The 15,291-nt window shown below is 39.3% G+C and overlaps 1 protein-coding gene across 1 annotated transcript in view; it reads right to left on the bottom strand.

Moving 5' to 3' along the window:
- Positions 1-15,291, bottom strand: part of LOC111150784 (regulator of G protein signaling like 1) — an 84,959-nt gene that overhangs the window by 64,209 nt on the left and 5,459 nt on the right. Inside the window, exons 3-6 of the mRNA XM_022508383.1 lie at positions 14,138-14,212; positions 9,785-9,914; positions 6,830-6,991; positions 4,751-5,730 (exon numbers count right to left, since the gene is read on the bottom strand). Of these exons, the coding sequence (XP_022364091.1) occupies positions 4,751-5,730; positions 6,830-6,991; positions 9,785-9,914; positions 14,138-14,212 (1,347 nt within the window). The remainder of the gene's footprint in view (positions 1-4,750; positions 5,731-6,829; positions 6,992-9,784; positions 9,915-14,137; positions 14,213-15,291) is intronic.

The raw sequence follows: 15,291 nt of genomic DNA, 5'->3' as shown, positions 1-15,291 counted from the left end.
CATCAAAACCACAATGAGACACCACCTCACACCAGTCAGAATAGCTAAATTTAATAAGACAGGAAACAACAAATGTTGGTGAGGAAGCAGAGAAAAGGGGAACCTCTTACACTCTTGGTGGGACTACAAGCTGGTGCGGCCACTCTGAAAAACAGTATGGAGGTACTTCAAGAAGTTAAAAATGGAGGTGTTATTTGCACTAATGACTTGTTGAACACTACATTAAAAGCTAATGATGTACTATATGTTGGATAATTGAACATAATAATTAAAAAATCTAAAAAAGAACCTTAAAAAAAATAGAACTACCCTATGACCCAACAATTACACTGCTAGGTATTTACCCAAAGGATACAAATGTAGTGATCCGAAGGGGCACCTGCATCCCAGTTTTTATAGCAGCAATATTCACAAAAGCCAAACTGTGGAAAGAGCTGAGATATCCATCAACGGATGAATGGATAAAGATGTGGTGTATAAATACAATGGAATATTACTCAGCCATCAGAAAGGATGAATACTTAATATTTACATTGACATGGATGGGATTAGAGGGTATCATGCTACGCGAAGTAAGTCAGAGAAAGACAATTATCATATGATTTCACTCATATGTGGAATATAAGAAACAGTGCAGAGGATCATAGGGGGAAGGGAGGAAAAACTGAATAGGAAGTCATTAGGGAGAGAGAAAAACAGTGAGAAACTCTTAACTATAGGAAACAAACTAAGCATTGCTAGAGGGAAGGTGGGGGGGGATGGGATAACTGGGTGATGGGCATTAAGGAGGGCATGTGATGTGATGAGTAAGGGGTTTAGGTTTATATGATGAATTATTGAATATTACATCTGAAACTAATGATGTACTATATGTTGGCTAATTGAATCTAAATAAAATTTGACCTACTATTTTTAATATATATGTACTTTTTCTGTAATTTTTTTTATTATGTTACATTAGTCACCATATAGTACATCATTAGTTTTTGATGTACTGTTCCATGATTAATTATTTGTTTATAACACCTTGAGCACATGTTGTGCTTATCACAACATGTGCTCTCCTTAATACCTGTCATGGGGCTACCATATCCCCCAACCTCCCCTCCCCTCTGAAACCCTCAGATTGTTTCATGGAGCCCATAGTCTCTCATGGTTCATCTCCCCCTCTGATTTCCCCCACTTCAGTTTTCCCTTCCTTCCCCTAATGTCCTCCATACTATTCCTTATGTTGAGAAAGAGGAACCCTCTTACACCATTGGTGGGAATTCAAGTTGGTACAGCCACTTTGGAAAACAGTATAGAGGTTCCTCAAAAAGTTAAAAATAGAGCTACCCTATGACCCAGCAATTTCACTACTACGTATTTACGCCAAAGATACAGATGTAGTGAAAAGAAGGGGAATATGCACTCCAATGTTCATAGCAGCAATGTCCACAATAGCGAAACTGTGGAAGGAGCCAAGATGCCCTCCAACAGATGAATGGATAAAGAAGATGTGGTACATATATACAATGGAATATTACTCAGCCATCAGAAATGATGCATTCCCACCATTTGCATCAACACGGATGGAATTGGAGGGGATTATGCTAAGTGACATAAGTCAAGCAGAGAAAGACAATTATATGGTTTCACTCTATAATTGTTTTTCATTAAAATATATTAGGGTTTCCTTCAGAATTCAGTTTGCCCATCACTTGGAAAACTCTCCTGACCTAACCTGAAAGTGGTGCATGAAAGGCCAGATAGTAAATATTTTCCAGTATCTGTGGAGCTCCTTACTCCTGCATCTTCAGTACCTTCTCTCAATCCTCCCCTCTTTGCTTAGAACCCAAGGCAATTTTTAAGCTGATGTGCTGTCCTCCAGGATCACACCTACTTCTCTCTACCCATTTCCTTTTATGGTATAGTATTCTCAATGTATCTATAAACTTATTAAATCCACAAATACAATGACAAAATATGATTTTGTCCCATTTCTCATTTTATATATGAGGCAAAGAGACCTAGGGAAATTCAGGAATTATACCTTGGGTTTGTTCAAGATCACATAGCCAAACAGTGACACAGCCAGAACTTTAAAAATTTTCCCATACTCCACATAGACGTGTTTCCACATTGGTGAGTCAGAAGTCAGGAAATGGACATGTCAGTGGACATACTATAAGTAATTCACAAAGGTTGACTGAATAATTGGAGAATGATTGAAGAGATGGATGAAAATCAGAGTTCTCACAGAATCTAGTTGTCTCAAAAAAGAAAAAAAAAAAGAAAAGAAAAAGAAAAAAGAAAAAAAAATCTAGTTGTTTCCAATCAGAAAAGAGCTCTGGGCAAGGCCAAAAGGGGGGCCATTGCTAACTAGGATTGATCAGTTCAACAGACATCTATTGAGCATGAATGTCTGTTAGCACTATCAAGCACTGAATACTATACCCCCCCAAGTAGTGTTCCAAATGCTGGTGAGACTGTACTGACAAAACGATGAAAATCCCAGCCCTCATAGGGAGAAATAAGCAAAATAAGTTAAATAAATAAATATATGTATATATACACACATACATGCATACACATGTATATATACACACACACACACATACATATTATGCATCTATCTGAAAAATAATACAAGTATATGTGTATATAATAGATGTGTATATAATAGATGTATGCACATATGCATACGTGTACACTGTAAGGATTATATGTGTATTATACACACACTCACACAGAGTGAATATATGTACATATGTATGTTAGAATGGTGTATGTAAGAATGGATGGTTGGATCTGGATGATATGTGCTAAAGAGAAAAATAAAGTGGAGATGGGATGAAATTTTATATGAAGTGGGTAAGGAAGGCCTTGCTGAGAGGACTTGAGCAAACAGCTGAAGGGGGGGGCAAGCTGTGTGAGCATCTGTACTTTACACGGAGTGGGAGCACTGCCACTGTGCAGGCAGTATGCCTAGCATGGCTGGAGTGGTGTACCCAGAGGCAGTGGAAGATGAAACCAAAGAGGGAGGTAGAGAAATTTAGAGAAATTTATAGAAATTATTTGGCCTTGCCAGTTTTGGCAAGGTCTTTGGATTTTATTGAAGACAGAAAGCCATCTGTTTTCAAGGTCCCCACTCAATTCCTTTTACTTATTTTCAATTTTCATTACGCAGTTTATGTTTTTGCAGAATCACTACGGCCAGTGTGGAAATGAGCCTGCTTGTCATGTCCAAGGACAAATCCATAGGCATCAGTTAGGAGGCAGTAATCTAGGTGACACTGGATGGGTCTTAGACAAGAGCAGTTGTAACAGGGAAGGGGAGGCATGCTAAGACCTCCTGGGTTCTGATCCTGGTTACTCCACTAGCCTACTCCACTAGCCTCCTAAACTACTGTGTGCCTTTGGGCTAACCCATCTACCTTCTAGGGTCAGTCTCATTTACCTCAGTTACGTAACAGTGGCAATAGCACTACCCTGTCTACTACTTCTGAGGTTCTAAGAAGCCTAAAAGAGGTAATATGTGAAAACATATTTTATAATACATTTATACATGTATATACATATACATATACATGTATTTTATATTACATGTATAAATGTATTATATGTATAAAAATGTAATATAAAATACATGTATATGTATATACATGTATAAATGTATTATAAAATGTTTTCACATATTACCTCTTTTAGGTATATATACATGTATATACATACATTTATAGTACATTTTAATACAAACTTTATATACATTTATATACATTCTAATGCACTAAATAAGTTGTTTATGTCCACCTGCCCTTCCAGATCTACTCTCTATTCTTCTTCACTCTGTTTGTGCCTTGGGCAATTAACTTGTATGGACCACATCAACAGGCTCCCTTGACCTCACATTGGGTTCATTTAGTTAGGAGTCCTAACAGGAGATGGGAAAGCAGGAGGATAGTAAGCATGGAATTAGCTATTCCCCATGATCCCTTCTGGCCAGATCATCGAGGACTGGCTATACATTTCTACTGACAGAGTTCCTGCCAACTGTCGTACCCCAAACAGCTCTTTTTCTCCTGGTTCTGGTAACTGCTCCCTCTCCTCAATTCTTCAGGTCTCAGAGGGAGGAAAAAGTGACCCACGCTTACTGGCCCTGAGGTATTACACTATCTCTTTTGGTTTCCCTACCCTCATGCCCTTTTCTTTGTAAGCAGTCTCTTGTATCAGACTTTCATCTGCTACCCAACTTGATTCTGCCATTTGTCTCTGCCAAGATCTTAACCATAAATATTCAAGCTATGCGCCTCATTGGCTGTGTGTCTTCAAGATAGTCACATGCTTTTATCTAATGTTTTGGGATAAGAATAAACTCTTACCAGTTGGCTACTTCTTGGTAGTCTAGTCTACCCTGCATTTCAATACATTATGTTTGGAACAGAATTCTTGGAACTTTCCTCAGTAGAACACTCTGGGGTTCATGGTTTTGGGAGATTCCATATAAGGGGAAATTAAAGAAGAAATAAAAGTGGATGTTGACCAATCACCCACTTCCATTCTACTTTGGATTTTGGCTGTTTCTTAGGAATTTGTATAGCTTTTTCCTAAGAGATCATCCAAGTCTTCAATATGTGAAAAATTATGTAGGTAATTATATCATTAACTTAACCAGTCTAAATGACCAGATAGGATTTTTGGTCAGTCTTGACCTCATCTTCCAGATACTAACCAATTTCTACACTGCACACTTTTACCTTGCAATTCCTACCTTGCAGATCTCCCTCTGGGCTCTGGGAATCCAGGGGTTTATATCCCCAGAAGGCAGCATCTCCTTTAGGCCTTCAATGGTTTGCGATTTGAGTGGTAGGCATGGACCAATCTGTTCATTCAGGTAGAGCTCACAAATTCGGTTGCCCAGCATGTGCCGAAAGGTGGCATTCCCAGTCTTCCTGTTATTCATCAGGACACTGAGAAAATGGTGCAGGTCTTGCCAGAGGTCCAGGAGTTGGGTCTCCACTTTCAAATTCTGCTTTTTCAGGTGGTTCCGGAAGGGACTCCCTGCACAGGCATCAGCACACAAGGCCCAGTGGGTGTAGCCTAAGGAGATGGTTTGCTTGATGGCCTTCTTGACTTTCATCTGGGGGGAGTGATTGATGATAGGGGTGACAGTCCTTAGGTGTGTTGAGAACGTTGTCTCAAAGAGGCCCTCCATGTGGAGGTGGCTCTTGGCTTTCTTCTTCATGTCAGACTTCCTGGCACATAAAATATCCTTTTCCAGGGAACTGATTATTCTCTCTTTTGAAGAAGTCACTTTCGGGGAAGGCATTTGTATATATTTATATTTGTATGTGTCCTTCTTTGGAGAACACATCTTCTGGGGTTGTGTAATATTGGTGTCTGGCTTGGTATCCATTTTCAGAGTAGTGCTATGGTCTATCAATTGCCACATCCTCCTCTTGGTCTTCCTGCTTGAGTACTGCTTCTGGGGGTGGTGGCTCTCCTTGATGCTCATGTTTAGAGGGAGTCCTCCTACATGAGTACAGCAAATAGTGTACAGGCGAGTCTCATATTCCTGCATCAGACCTTGGCATGATTCCTCCTTGGCCATAATTGTCCTGGCATGGGTGTAAAAGTTGGGGAGCCAATAGCTCTGAATTTTGAACAGAGCCACTTTCTGCATGTGGCTCAAGATCTCCCTCCTGGTGGTTGACTGGTTGGGATGCCAGATGGAGAGGTTCAGGAGGGACTCTGGAAAGAGAAGAGACATGAAGGATGAAAATAATGTAGTGGTGGTGATGATGATGACGTTGGGAGTGGTTTTTTGAATTTTTCCAAATATCATTGTGCATAACATTTCATTTGTTCTTCATACAACCTTTTGGTATGGACAGGACAAATATATAATAAACACATTTTTAGGATTTTCTCAGGGAACAGTAACCCCTTTCTCTGATTACCCTCCTTCTTCACCATAGCAATAAGCCAGTTTATGGATTCCTTAAATTATTTTTTAGACAACTGGATGATATTTTGTAGGGAAAAGCAAAAGGTACACGAAAACATGTTTAAGAATGGGATTTCTGAGTCAGATCTGCCTGGAGGAAGGGGTTTAGATGGGTAATTTGAAGAAGTCATTACTAGCCCTGATTTTAATGTCATAAATTCTCAACTTATCTCTAAGAATAGAGGAGTGTGACCAATCCCAAACAGCAAATCTTCTGGAACACATTTATATTTGGGTTAGGAATGTCTCCTTACTTACTAAGTAAATAAACAAACAAATAAATAAATTTAGATGAATCTGATGTTCTAGAGAAGAGGCTGGCAAACCTGTAAAGGACCAGATAATAAAATATTATTCTTTGCTCGTTTCTCAGCCTTTTAGCTAAGATCAAGTGAAATATTCTTTGAGAGCCATATGCAGGCTCTGCTGCATAGTCTTCTTCCTTTACCCTTTACAAATACAAAAACATTCTTAGTTCATAGGCTACATGAACTATGTTTGGCCTGTGAACTGTAGATTGTTCTAGGGAATCTCAGTTTAAAGAAAGACAAGCCATGCAGTCTCAGAAGATGCAGGAGCTGTTTAATTACCCTGTCCCAATTCCTCCTCACTCCTTCCAGCCAACGTTTACAGGCAATCAGTATCTCAGGAAGAAGCTTAAGGATAACGGGTCTCTTGCAACCCTTCCCTGTTCAGGGTTCTCAGTGTCATCCCTGATACATAGAAAATGGAGAGGGTAGCAGTCTGCAAAATGAGAAACTGAGTATTATCAGACACCAAATTGACTTCTTTGTTACACCCCCGAGTGATTTCAGTTCAGATGTAATTCTCTGTGATTCTCACTGATGTTCATGTTGCAGAGAGTTATCACTCTTGAGCCCTCCTGTAGATGCGTAGCCTTCAGCACAAGGAGGAGGGACAGGTAGTGGTCTCTCATCTCCAGGTCCATCTCATCTATGCTCAAGATCTCCTCAGCAAGGATCCAGAAGTCCACCAGTTCTTCACCTACAGATCAGAAAGGGTGAGCACAGAGCCATAGCCCAGTCTTGTCCCTGCAGCGGTTGCATCAGGGCGTAGCACTGATACCACTCCTCACCACCAGCCTGCTCTTTGGGCTCCAATATCACCATTAGTCACTTCTTTAGGTTATGGCATGGTCTTTAGTAATGTCATAATGTAGGGGCAGATGGAGGGACGGAGAAAAGGGGCTTAATGGGTAGGGATCTTTTGTGACTTCTGTTGTTGTTGTGAGAAAAATTGTCACTTTAGGGAAAAACTGCAAGACTCCAAGGATGGATCGTGAGACATTTGAGTTTCAGCCAGAAAAAATGAAGATGAGAAGAAAAAAAGAATATTTGCTCTAACGTGGACCGAGAGCAGCCAGAAGAAGAATAATGGAGCCCAGAGGTGTCAAAGACTACGTTCCCTGTTTCACAACTGTGCCAGGGCTGGAGTCTGAGTAACAAACTGAAAGATGGTCTGTCTAGTTCTTCCCTATCCGATCCCTAGAAACACAGGATTTCACCCTTAAACAAGAGCTTGTCCTTAGATGAAACTTAATGCTGCTGAAATGGAGTGTTGGCTAGTGTGGCTGCTGACCTCCCGGCACTCATCAACCACTGGACCCAACAGAACAGAAAGCTGTGCATCCCAACACTTGTGCTTCAGGTTTGTTTATCTACTTGTTTCCTTATCTGTTTCCCCACCATTGTGGCAGCTTTATTAAGTGGGGATTCATGGCTCTGTTCACAGTGGCTGCCATACAGTGGTACTCCACAAACACTGTTAAATGAATGGGTGGATGGATGGATAAAAGAAAGGCACTCTGATTGCTTTTGCCCTAACCTACACCGTGGACCCATTTTCAAAGACTTTCATCCAAACAACAATAATAAAACACGGTATTTCCCATATACATACCCTGCTGTCAGTAATGCTCTGGGGCATCCTGGAAGCTGTTGAGAATTTGCAAAGGCTCCAGAAACAACTCAAGAACCTACCTGTACTTCTGGTGAGGTAGGTACAGAAGCGCCACATCCCTCTGACCCCACCAATGCACTTATGGAGTAGCCACTGGTCTGCTTTTCTCCATCTCATCATCTTGGCTGCCAGGAGAAGTTCATGATGAGAGAGAGACAATGAGCTCTTCCCCCAGCACCTCTGTCAGCCTTGCATAGCTGACCCTCATTCAGTCAGTGTGAGTGAGGAAAAATAGTGGCCAGTTGGATGAGCTGGTTATGAGTATGTGGTACTTCTGAACGTAGGAAATAGTGACATGCATAATATGAAGGACCCACAAACAGTACAACCCACAGATTAAAAACACTCTCTGACCAAGACCTCTTGCCTTCTGTAATCCCCACCTGACAGTGATTTTGCCAGTCCAATTTTTCCAATATATATATACTGGGATGGACGGAGGAGATGAATATATGAGTATATTGGGTGTTTTGTTACATTTTAATCAATCGTATCTCCTGAATCTTGACTTTCCCCAGGGTGGAGCTGAGAGTCAAATTATCAATTCAGCCCTAGATGGAAATTTTATTAATTCATTTTTTCAGTAAATATTTATTACATGTGTACTACTTAGGACCATACCATTTTAGGTGTTTGGGATACATCAGCAAACAAAGTCCCTGCCCTCAAGGAGCTTACATTCTGGTGAAGGAGACAGATAATAAATAATAACCATAGTAAATACATTATCTGGTAAGGTCGAGCATCATAAGCACTACAGGAAAAAATGGAAAAGTAACAGAGGGTAAAGGGGGTTGGGAGTACTAGGGCAAGAGTTGGATGAGTGGACACTAGGGTCATCAGGGTAGTTCTCCACTGAGGAGGTGAGATTTGCATAAAGATCTGAAGAGGTGAGAGAGAGAGCCAACGTGGATATGTGGAGAAAGAGCATTCCAGGCAGAGTGCACAGTCAATGCAAAGTCTGGAAGTGAGAATGTATCCAGCATGTTTAAGGAACTGCAAGCAGATCAAGTATAACTGGAACAGAGTAAGCAAGGTCAGGGGAGTGGGAACAGATGAGGTCCTAAAAGTACTGTGACCACATCGGTAGGATCCGGAAGGCCATTGCAGGGGCATTGGATTTGACACTGAGACAGGAGCCATTGGTCGGGTATGGAGCAGTGAGTAGAGGAGTGACATGATCTGAATTAAGTTTTTTTTAAAAAATATTTTATTTATTTATTTGATAGAGAGAGATCACAAGTAGGCAGAGAGGCAGGCAGAGAGAGAGGGAAGAAGCAGGCTCCCTGCTGTGCAGAGAGCCCCATGCGGGGCTCGATCCCAGGACCCCGAGATCATGACCTGAGCCGAAGGCAGAGGCTTTAACCCACTGAGCCACCCAGGCGCCCCAATCTGAATTAAGTTTTAAAATGCTCTCTCTGGCTGTGAGAACAGGAGAACAAGAGAAGAAGCAAGGAGATTAATTAAGAGATGATTTCAGTAGCCAGGTGAGAAATGATGTAGGTTTAGACCAGGTGGTGAGCTATATTTGATTCTGGATATATTTTAGGCAATTTTTCCATGTTGTGTGTTTACAGTAATTCTCTCATTTCTGACAACTAATGCACATAACCTATTTGATCACTGCTTATTGCTCTAGGTAACAACATTTCAGCCCAAGATTTCAACCACTGCGGCATTACATTACAAGCTGAGGTACCCTCCCATCTAAGGGTACAAAACTGACCAGTATTTGTACCTTACTATGAACTAACAGGCACAGGATCATTATGCAGCCTAGTTTCCCATATTTCTCCACACACACACTCTCATGCTTACCTCCTTCTGGGGAGTTAATGAAGCCGATGAGCTCCTGACAGAGAATGTAATGGAAACACAAGTTGGTTTTACAGAAGAAAGGTAACCGGTATTTTTCCAACCAGGTCAATAATCCTTTGTACTTTGCAATCTAGGGTCCAAACAACATGGGAACAGAAAAGAGAAACGGAACTGAATGCTAAGAAATACAGCTTAGCAAGGGGAAACAACTTCATTCCTGCAGTATCTGGCCCGCAGAAGAGGCATATTGATTAAAAATAGTATCTAAGGGGAGTGAAGACTTGAGCTGAGGTTCCCAAAGGAGTGAATGAATTGGTAAGAAAGAAAAACCTTGGTCTTTTATCAAAAAATTGTCCTTATTCCTGAGTGAAGTTGTTTAAGAAAAGATCTAAGTCTTGTTAGGTAGAAGAGAAGCAGAAGAGATTTTGATCTGTGGTGTTGTCATAACTCTATTCAACTTGTTTCTTTGTAAGCACACTTAAAATTTCTCACAAGTTCCTAACCCATATCAAATACACAACATGTACAAAAAGACACAAAGACTCACATCATTTATAGTACCCGTGGGATCCCTGAAGGACTGAGCCACCAGAGAAGGAAGAAGAATATAATTTTTCTTTTTACTTGTACCTCTCATTTCTCTTCACCTGTTTTTTTTTTTTCATCCCTCCTCATCCATTTCCTAACTGGCAACCACCAGTTTGTTCTCTGTATTACGGGTCTGTTTCTGCTTTTATTTGTTCTTTGGGGTTTTGTTTGTTAGATTCCACATATAAGTGAAATCATACAGTATTTGCTTTTCTTTATTTCATTTAGCATTAAAGTCTCTAGTCCCATCCATGTTGTCACAAATCACAAGATCTCTTTCTTTCTTTTTTTTTTTTTTTATGGCTGAGTAGTATTCTATTGATGGACACTTAGAGTATGTCCATATTTTGGATATTGTAAATAATGCATAAACATAGGTGTGCATATAACTTTTCAAATTAGTATTTTCATTTTCTTTGGGTAAATACCCAGTAGCAGAATTACTGGATTTTATGGCAGTTCTATTTTTAATTTTTTGAGGCATCACCATACTGTTTTCCACAGTGGTGACACCAATTTACATTCTCACCAACAGTGAATGAGGCTTCCCTTTTCTCCACATCCTCGCCAACACTTGTTTTTGCTTGACATTCTGACAGGTATAAGGTGGTACCTCATTGTAGTTTTGATTTACATTTTCTCAATGAATCATGATATTGAACATCTTTTCACATGTACATTGGTACATTTTTTAAGATTGTATTAATTTTAATGAGAGAGAGCACAAGCAGGGGGAGGGTCAGAGGGAGAGAGGGAGGCAGACCATCTTAAGCAGACTCCTTGCCGAGTGCAGACCCCTACATCGGGCTCGAGCTCATGATCCTGAGATCATGGCCTATGCCAAAATTGTAAGCCCAACATCTAACTGACTGAGCTACCCAACCATGTCCATCTGTACATCTTTTTTGGAAAAAATTTCTATTCAGGTCTTCTGCCCATTTTTAGTTGGATTTATTTTTGGTGTTGAGTTGTATATTTCTTTATATATTTTTGGATAGTAACCCTTTCTTACATATATATCACTTGCAAATATTTTCTTCTTTCACTAGGTTGCCTTTTTGTTTCCCGATGGTTTCCTTTGCTGTGCAAAAGGTATTTATTTTGGTATAGTCTCAAGAGTTTAATTTTGCTTTTGTTTCCCTTGCTGAGGAGACATATTCACAAATATGTTGTTAAGGCTGATGTCAAAGAGATTATTGTCTCTGCTTTCTTTCAGGATTTTTATGGTTTCGGGTCTCACACTTAGGCTCTAATCCATTTTGAGTTGATTTTTGTGTATGGTAAAAGAAAGTGGTTTCATTCATTTGCATGTAACTGTCCAGTTTTTTCAACATTATTTAAGAGACTATAATTTCTCCCATTGTATTTTCTTCCCTCCTTCATCATAGATTAATTGACCATAAAAGTGTGGGTTTATTTCTGGACTCTACATACTATGGATAGATCTATGGGTAGATTTATCCACAGATCCAGCCAAATTGATCTATGTGTCTATTTTTGTGTCAGTGCAATATTGATTTTTATAGCTTTGTAGTATATTTTAAACTCTAGGATTCTGATACCTTCAGCTTTGTTCTTCTTTTGCAAGACTACTTTGGTATTCTGGAGTCTTTTGTGGTTCTATAAAAATGTTAGGATTATCTGTTCTAGTTCTGTGAAAAATACTATTGGTATTTTGATAGGGATTGAATTGAATCTGTATATTGCTTTGGGTAGTACAGACCTTTTAACAATATTAACTCTTCCAATTCATGAACATGGTATGTCTTTCCATTTGTTTGTGTCATCTTCAATTTCTTTCATCAGTGTTTTATAGTTTTCAGAGTACAGGTCTTTCACCTCCTTGATTAGGTTTATTCCTAGGTATCTTATCCTTTTTGGTATAATTATAAATGCAATTGTTTTCTTAGTTTCTCTTTTTGCTATTTCATTATTGGTATATAGAAACACAACAGACTTCTGTTTATTAATTTTGTATCCTACAACTTTACAGAATTACATAAATTACATTTATTACTTCTAACTTTTTTTGATGGCATCTTTAGTGCTTCATATGTATCATATCTGCAAATAGTGACTGTTTTATTTCTTCCTTACCAATTTGGATGCCTTTTATTTTTTTTTATCTGATTGCTGTGGTTTGTACTATGTTAAAAAAAAAAGTAATAAAGTGGACATTTGTGTCTTATTTCTGATCTGAGAGGAAAAGCTCTCAATTTTTCATCATCAAGTATGATGTTAGTGGGTTTGTGATATATATATATGGCCTTTATTATGCTGAGGTATGTTCCTTTTCAACAAACTTTGTTGAGAGTTTTTATCATGAATGGATGTTGAATTTTGTCAGATGTGTTTTCTGCATCTATTAAGATTATCGTATGATTTTTTTATCCTTCATTTTGTTAATATGGTATATCATGTTGATTGAATTGCAAGCACTGAACCATCCTTGTATCCATAAAATAAATCCCACTAGATCATAGTAAATGATCCTTTTAATGTATTGCTGACTTCAGTTTGCTAATATTTTGTTGAGGAGTTTTGCATTTATGTTCTTCAGAGATATTGGCCTGTAGTTCTCCCTTTTTATAGTGTCTTTGTCTAGTTTTGGTATCAGGGTAATGCTGGCCTTGTAGAAGATATTTGGAAACTTTCCTTCATCTTCTATTTTTTAGAAGAGTTTGAGGAGAATAGGTATTAATTCTTCTTTAAACAGTTGGTAGCATTCCCCTGTGAATCCACCTGGTTCTGGTATTTGAAATTTTCTCATCACCAATTCAATTTCATTACTAGTAATTGTTCTATTCAGGTTTTCTATTCCTTCCTGATTCATTTTTGGAAATTGCATGTTTCTGTGAATCTATCCATTTCTTCTGGGTTGTCCAATTTTTTGGCATATAATTTTTCATGGTAGTCTCTCATAATTCTTTATATTTCTGTGGTGTTGGTGGTTATTTCTTCTCTTTCAAGAAAATAAAGATTTTTTAAGTTTTAGGGGTTTCCTAGGGAAATCAGATATAAGAATCAGAGGGGAGTGTCTTTCTAAGCTGTCCAGGTCTCAGAGAAAAACAAAATCTTGTTATGAGTATGGTTTAGAGTGATCTTTCTGATCCCACATGCCACTGGTACAGCATGCAGAAGTCATTGGTAAGTCTAAGGTGTACGTAGTGGAAAAGGAGAACAGGAAGGGGGAAAAGGAGAAAAGAAAGACAATGGACAAAGAGAACATATAAGAGATAAAAAAGATTGGGAGAAAGACATGTTTCTGAAGGAGAATCGTAGGGTAGTCTTAGGAATTGAAGAGTGGCACCTTACCTTAAGCTATAACTTATAATGCAAATAATCACTATGTAGCCAATAGGCTGACACTTCCTATACTCTCACATGGCAGGCATTGTCAATCAGTTCTCAGACTTTTTCTTGATTAGGTGCTGCCCCAGAGTTCTTCTAAATGGCGCTCCAAACATTTGCTACCCAATTATAACAGTAGACATGAAAGATGAATATCATTTGCTGACCATAGACTAGAATACAGAACAGATAATTCGCCAGTGATTGTCTGCCCAAGTGGTAAAAACACAAAAAGGAGAAAGGTCTACAAGTGGCTTGATGCTGTTTACAAGGTCCTACTCACCTCCTTTATAGTTTCTTCCAGAGTTACCCTCTGGACTTCCTCTTCCTTTTATCTCTCTATCTCTCAATTCACACTTCAGATTTAGGTCCCTCTCTCCCCATCCCAAAGGCTCTGCCATTCAAGAATCTTACCAAGTTATAAGGTATTTCTGGCCACAAGCTCCACTGTGAATTTTCAACAGTATAAAATGGTGTCTGACCAAAGACCTGCAAAAGAAAGCTAGGAAACAGCCAAAGAGGTAGAGCTTCTCTTCACAAATATGTCACACTCCAATTGCAGCCACAAGGGAAGGGGATTCCATTGATTTCCTATCTCAAGGGACATTAACTCTTAAATTCATTCCCCTAAATCAACTTGCCTTGCAGAAAAGCACCCAAAATAGACTAAACTGAAAGATTCATTGATCTTTTGGGTCTGTTCTTCCCCAGCCTGGGAGTTATCTTGTCTGTGTACAAAGGCCAAAGCCCATAATATTATTTTTGCATTGAATTATTCATTTCTTTTTTTTTTTAAAGATTTATTTATTTATTTGAGAGAGAAAGAGAGAGAAAACACAAGTGGGGGAAAGGGTAGAGGGAGAGGGAGAGACAGAATCCTCAAGTAGACTTCCCTCTTCCCTCTGAGCAGATCCTGATATAGGGCTCAATCCCAGGACCCTGAGATCATAATCTGAGCTGAAACCAGGAGTTGGACACTCAACTGATAAGCCACCTAGGCACTCTGCATTATTCATTTCTGCATGGATTTAGAGAGTTAGAGCAAAGACTTGAAGCTTTTTTTATAAAGAGAAACAGCTTTGGATTTGCCTCAACTCTTAAACTGGAGAAAGTAGAGAGGCCTAAGAATATGAGGACTAGGAGTACAAATTACTTAGTGGAGGCAATTAGAGTGTCCAAAATTGATAGATAATTCTATATTACTGTACTGGAGAAGGGACAACCAGCTTTGAGACTAATGGTCATGGGGTTCTATGTTTACAGGTATCTAAGCTTAGCATTCTCACCATAGGTACCAACATGTCTCGAAGTATCCCCACATCAATTGTGATAAACTAGAGGGTCTAAAGCCCTAACTCCTGGCTGCACTCTCAGCACTTTATGTCAGCCTGACCATCTCCCCAAGACTATCAGCCCCGTATTTTGTCAGTCTGAGACCCGCTCCTTCTCTCCCCTTTGTTCTTGGCTATGAGATATAAAAGGAAGGCAGTGGTACCTATTGTACCTTACAAATATCAGGCTGTGAAGGAGGCTCAGTCCTTAGTGACCCCTCTCTGCTCTGCACTTGG

This window comes from Enhydra lutris, unplaced genomic scaffold, assembly GCF_002288905.1.
Source record: "Enhydra lutris kenyoni isolate GAN:26980312 unplaced genomic scaffold, ASM228890v2 scaffoldscaffold24, whole genome shotgun sequence".
Classification (NCBI taxonomy): domain Eukaryota; kingdom Metazoa; phylum Chordata; class Mammalia; order Carnivora; family Mustelidae; genus Enhydra; species Enhydra lutris.
The sequence above is the reverse complement of the archived record's forward strand: the minus strand, read 5'-3'. Positions and strand labels throughout refer to the sequence as shown.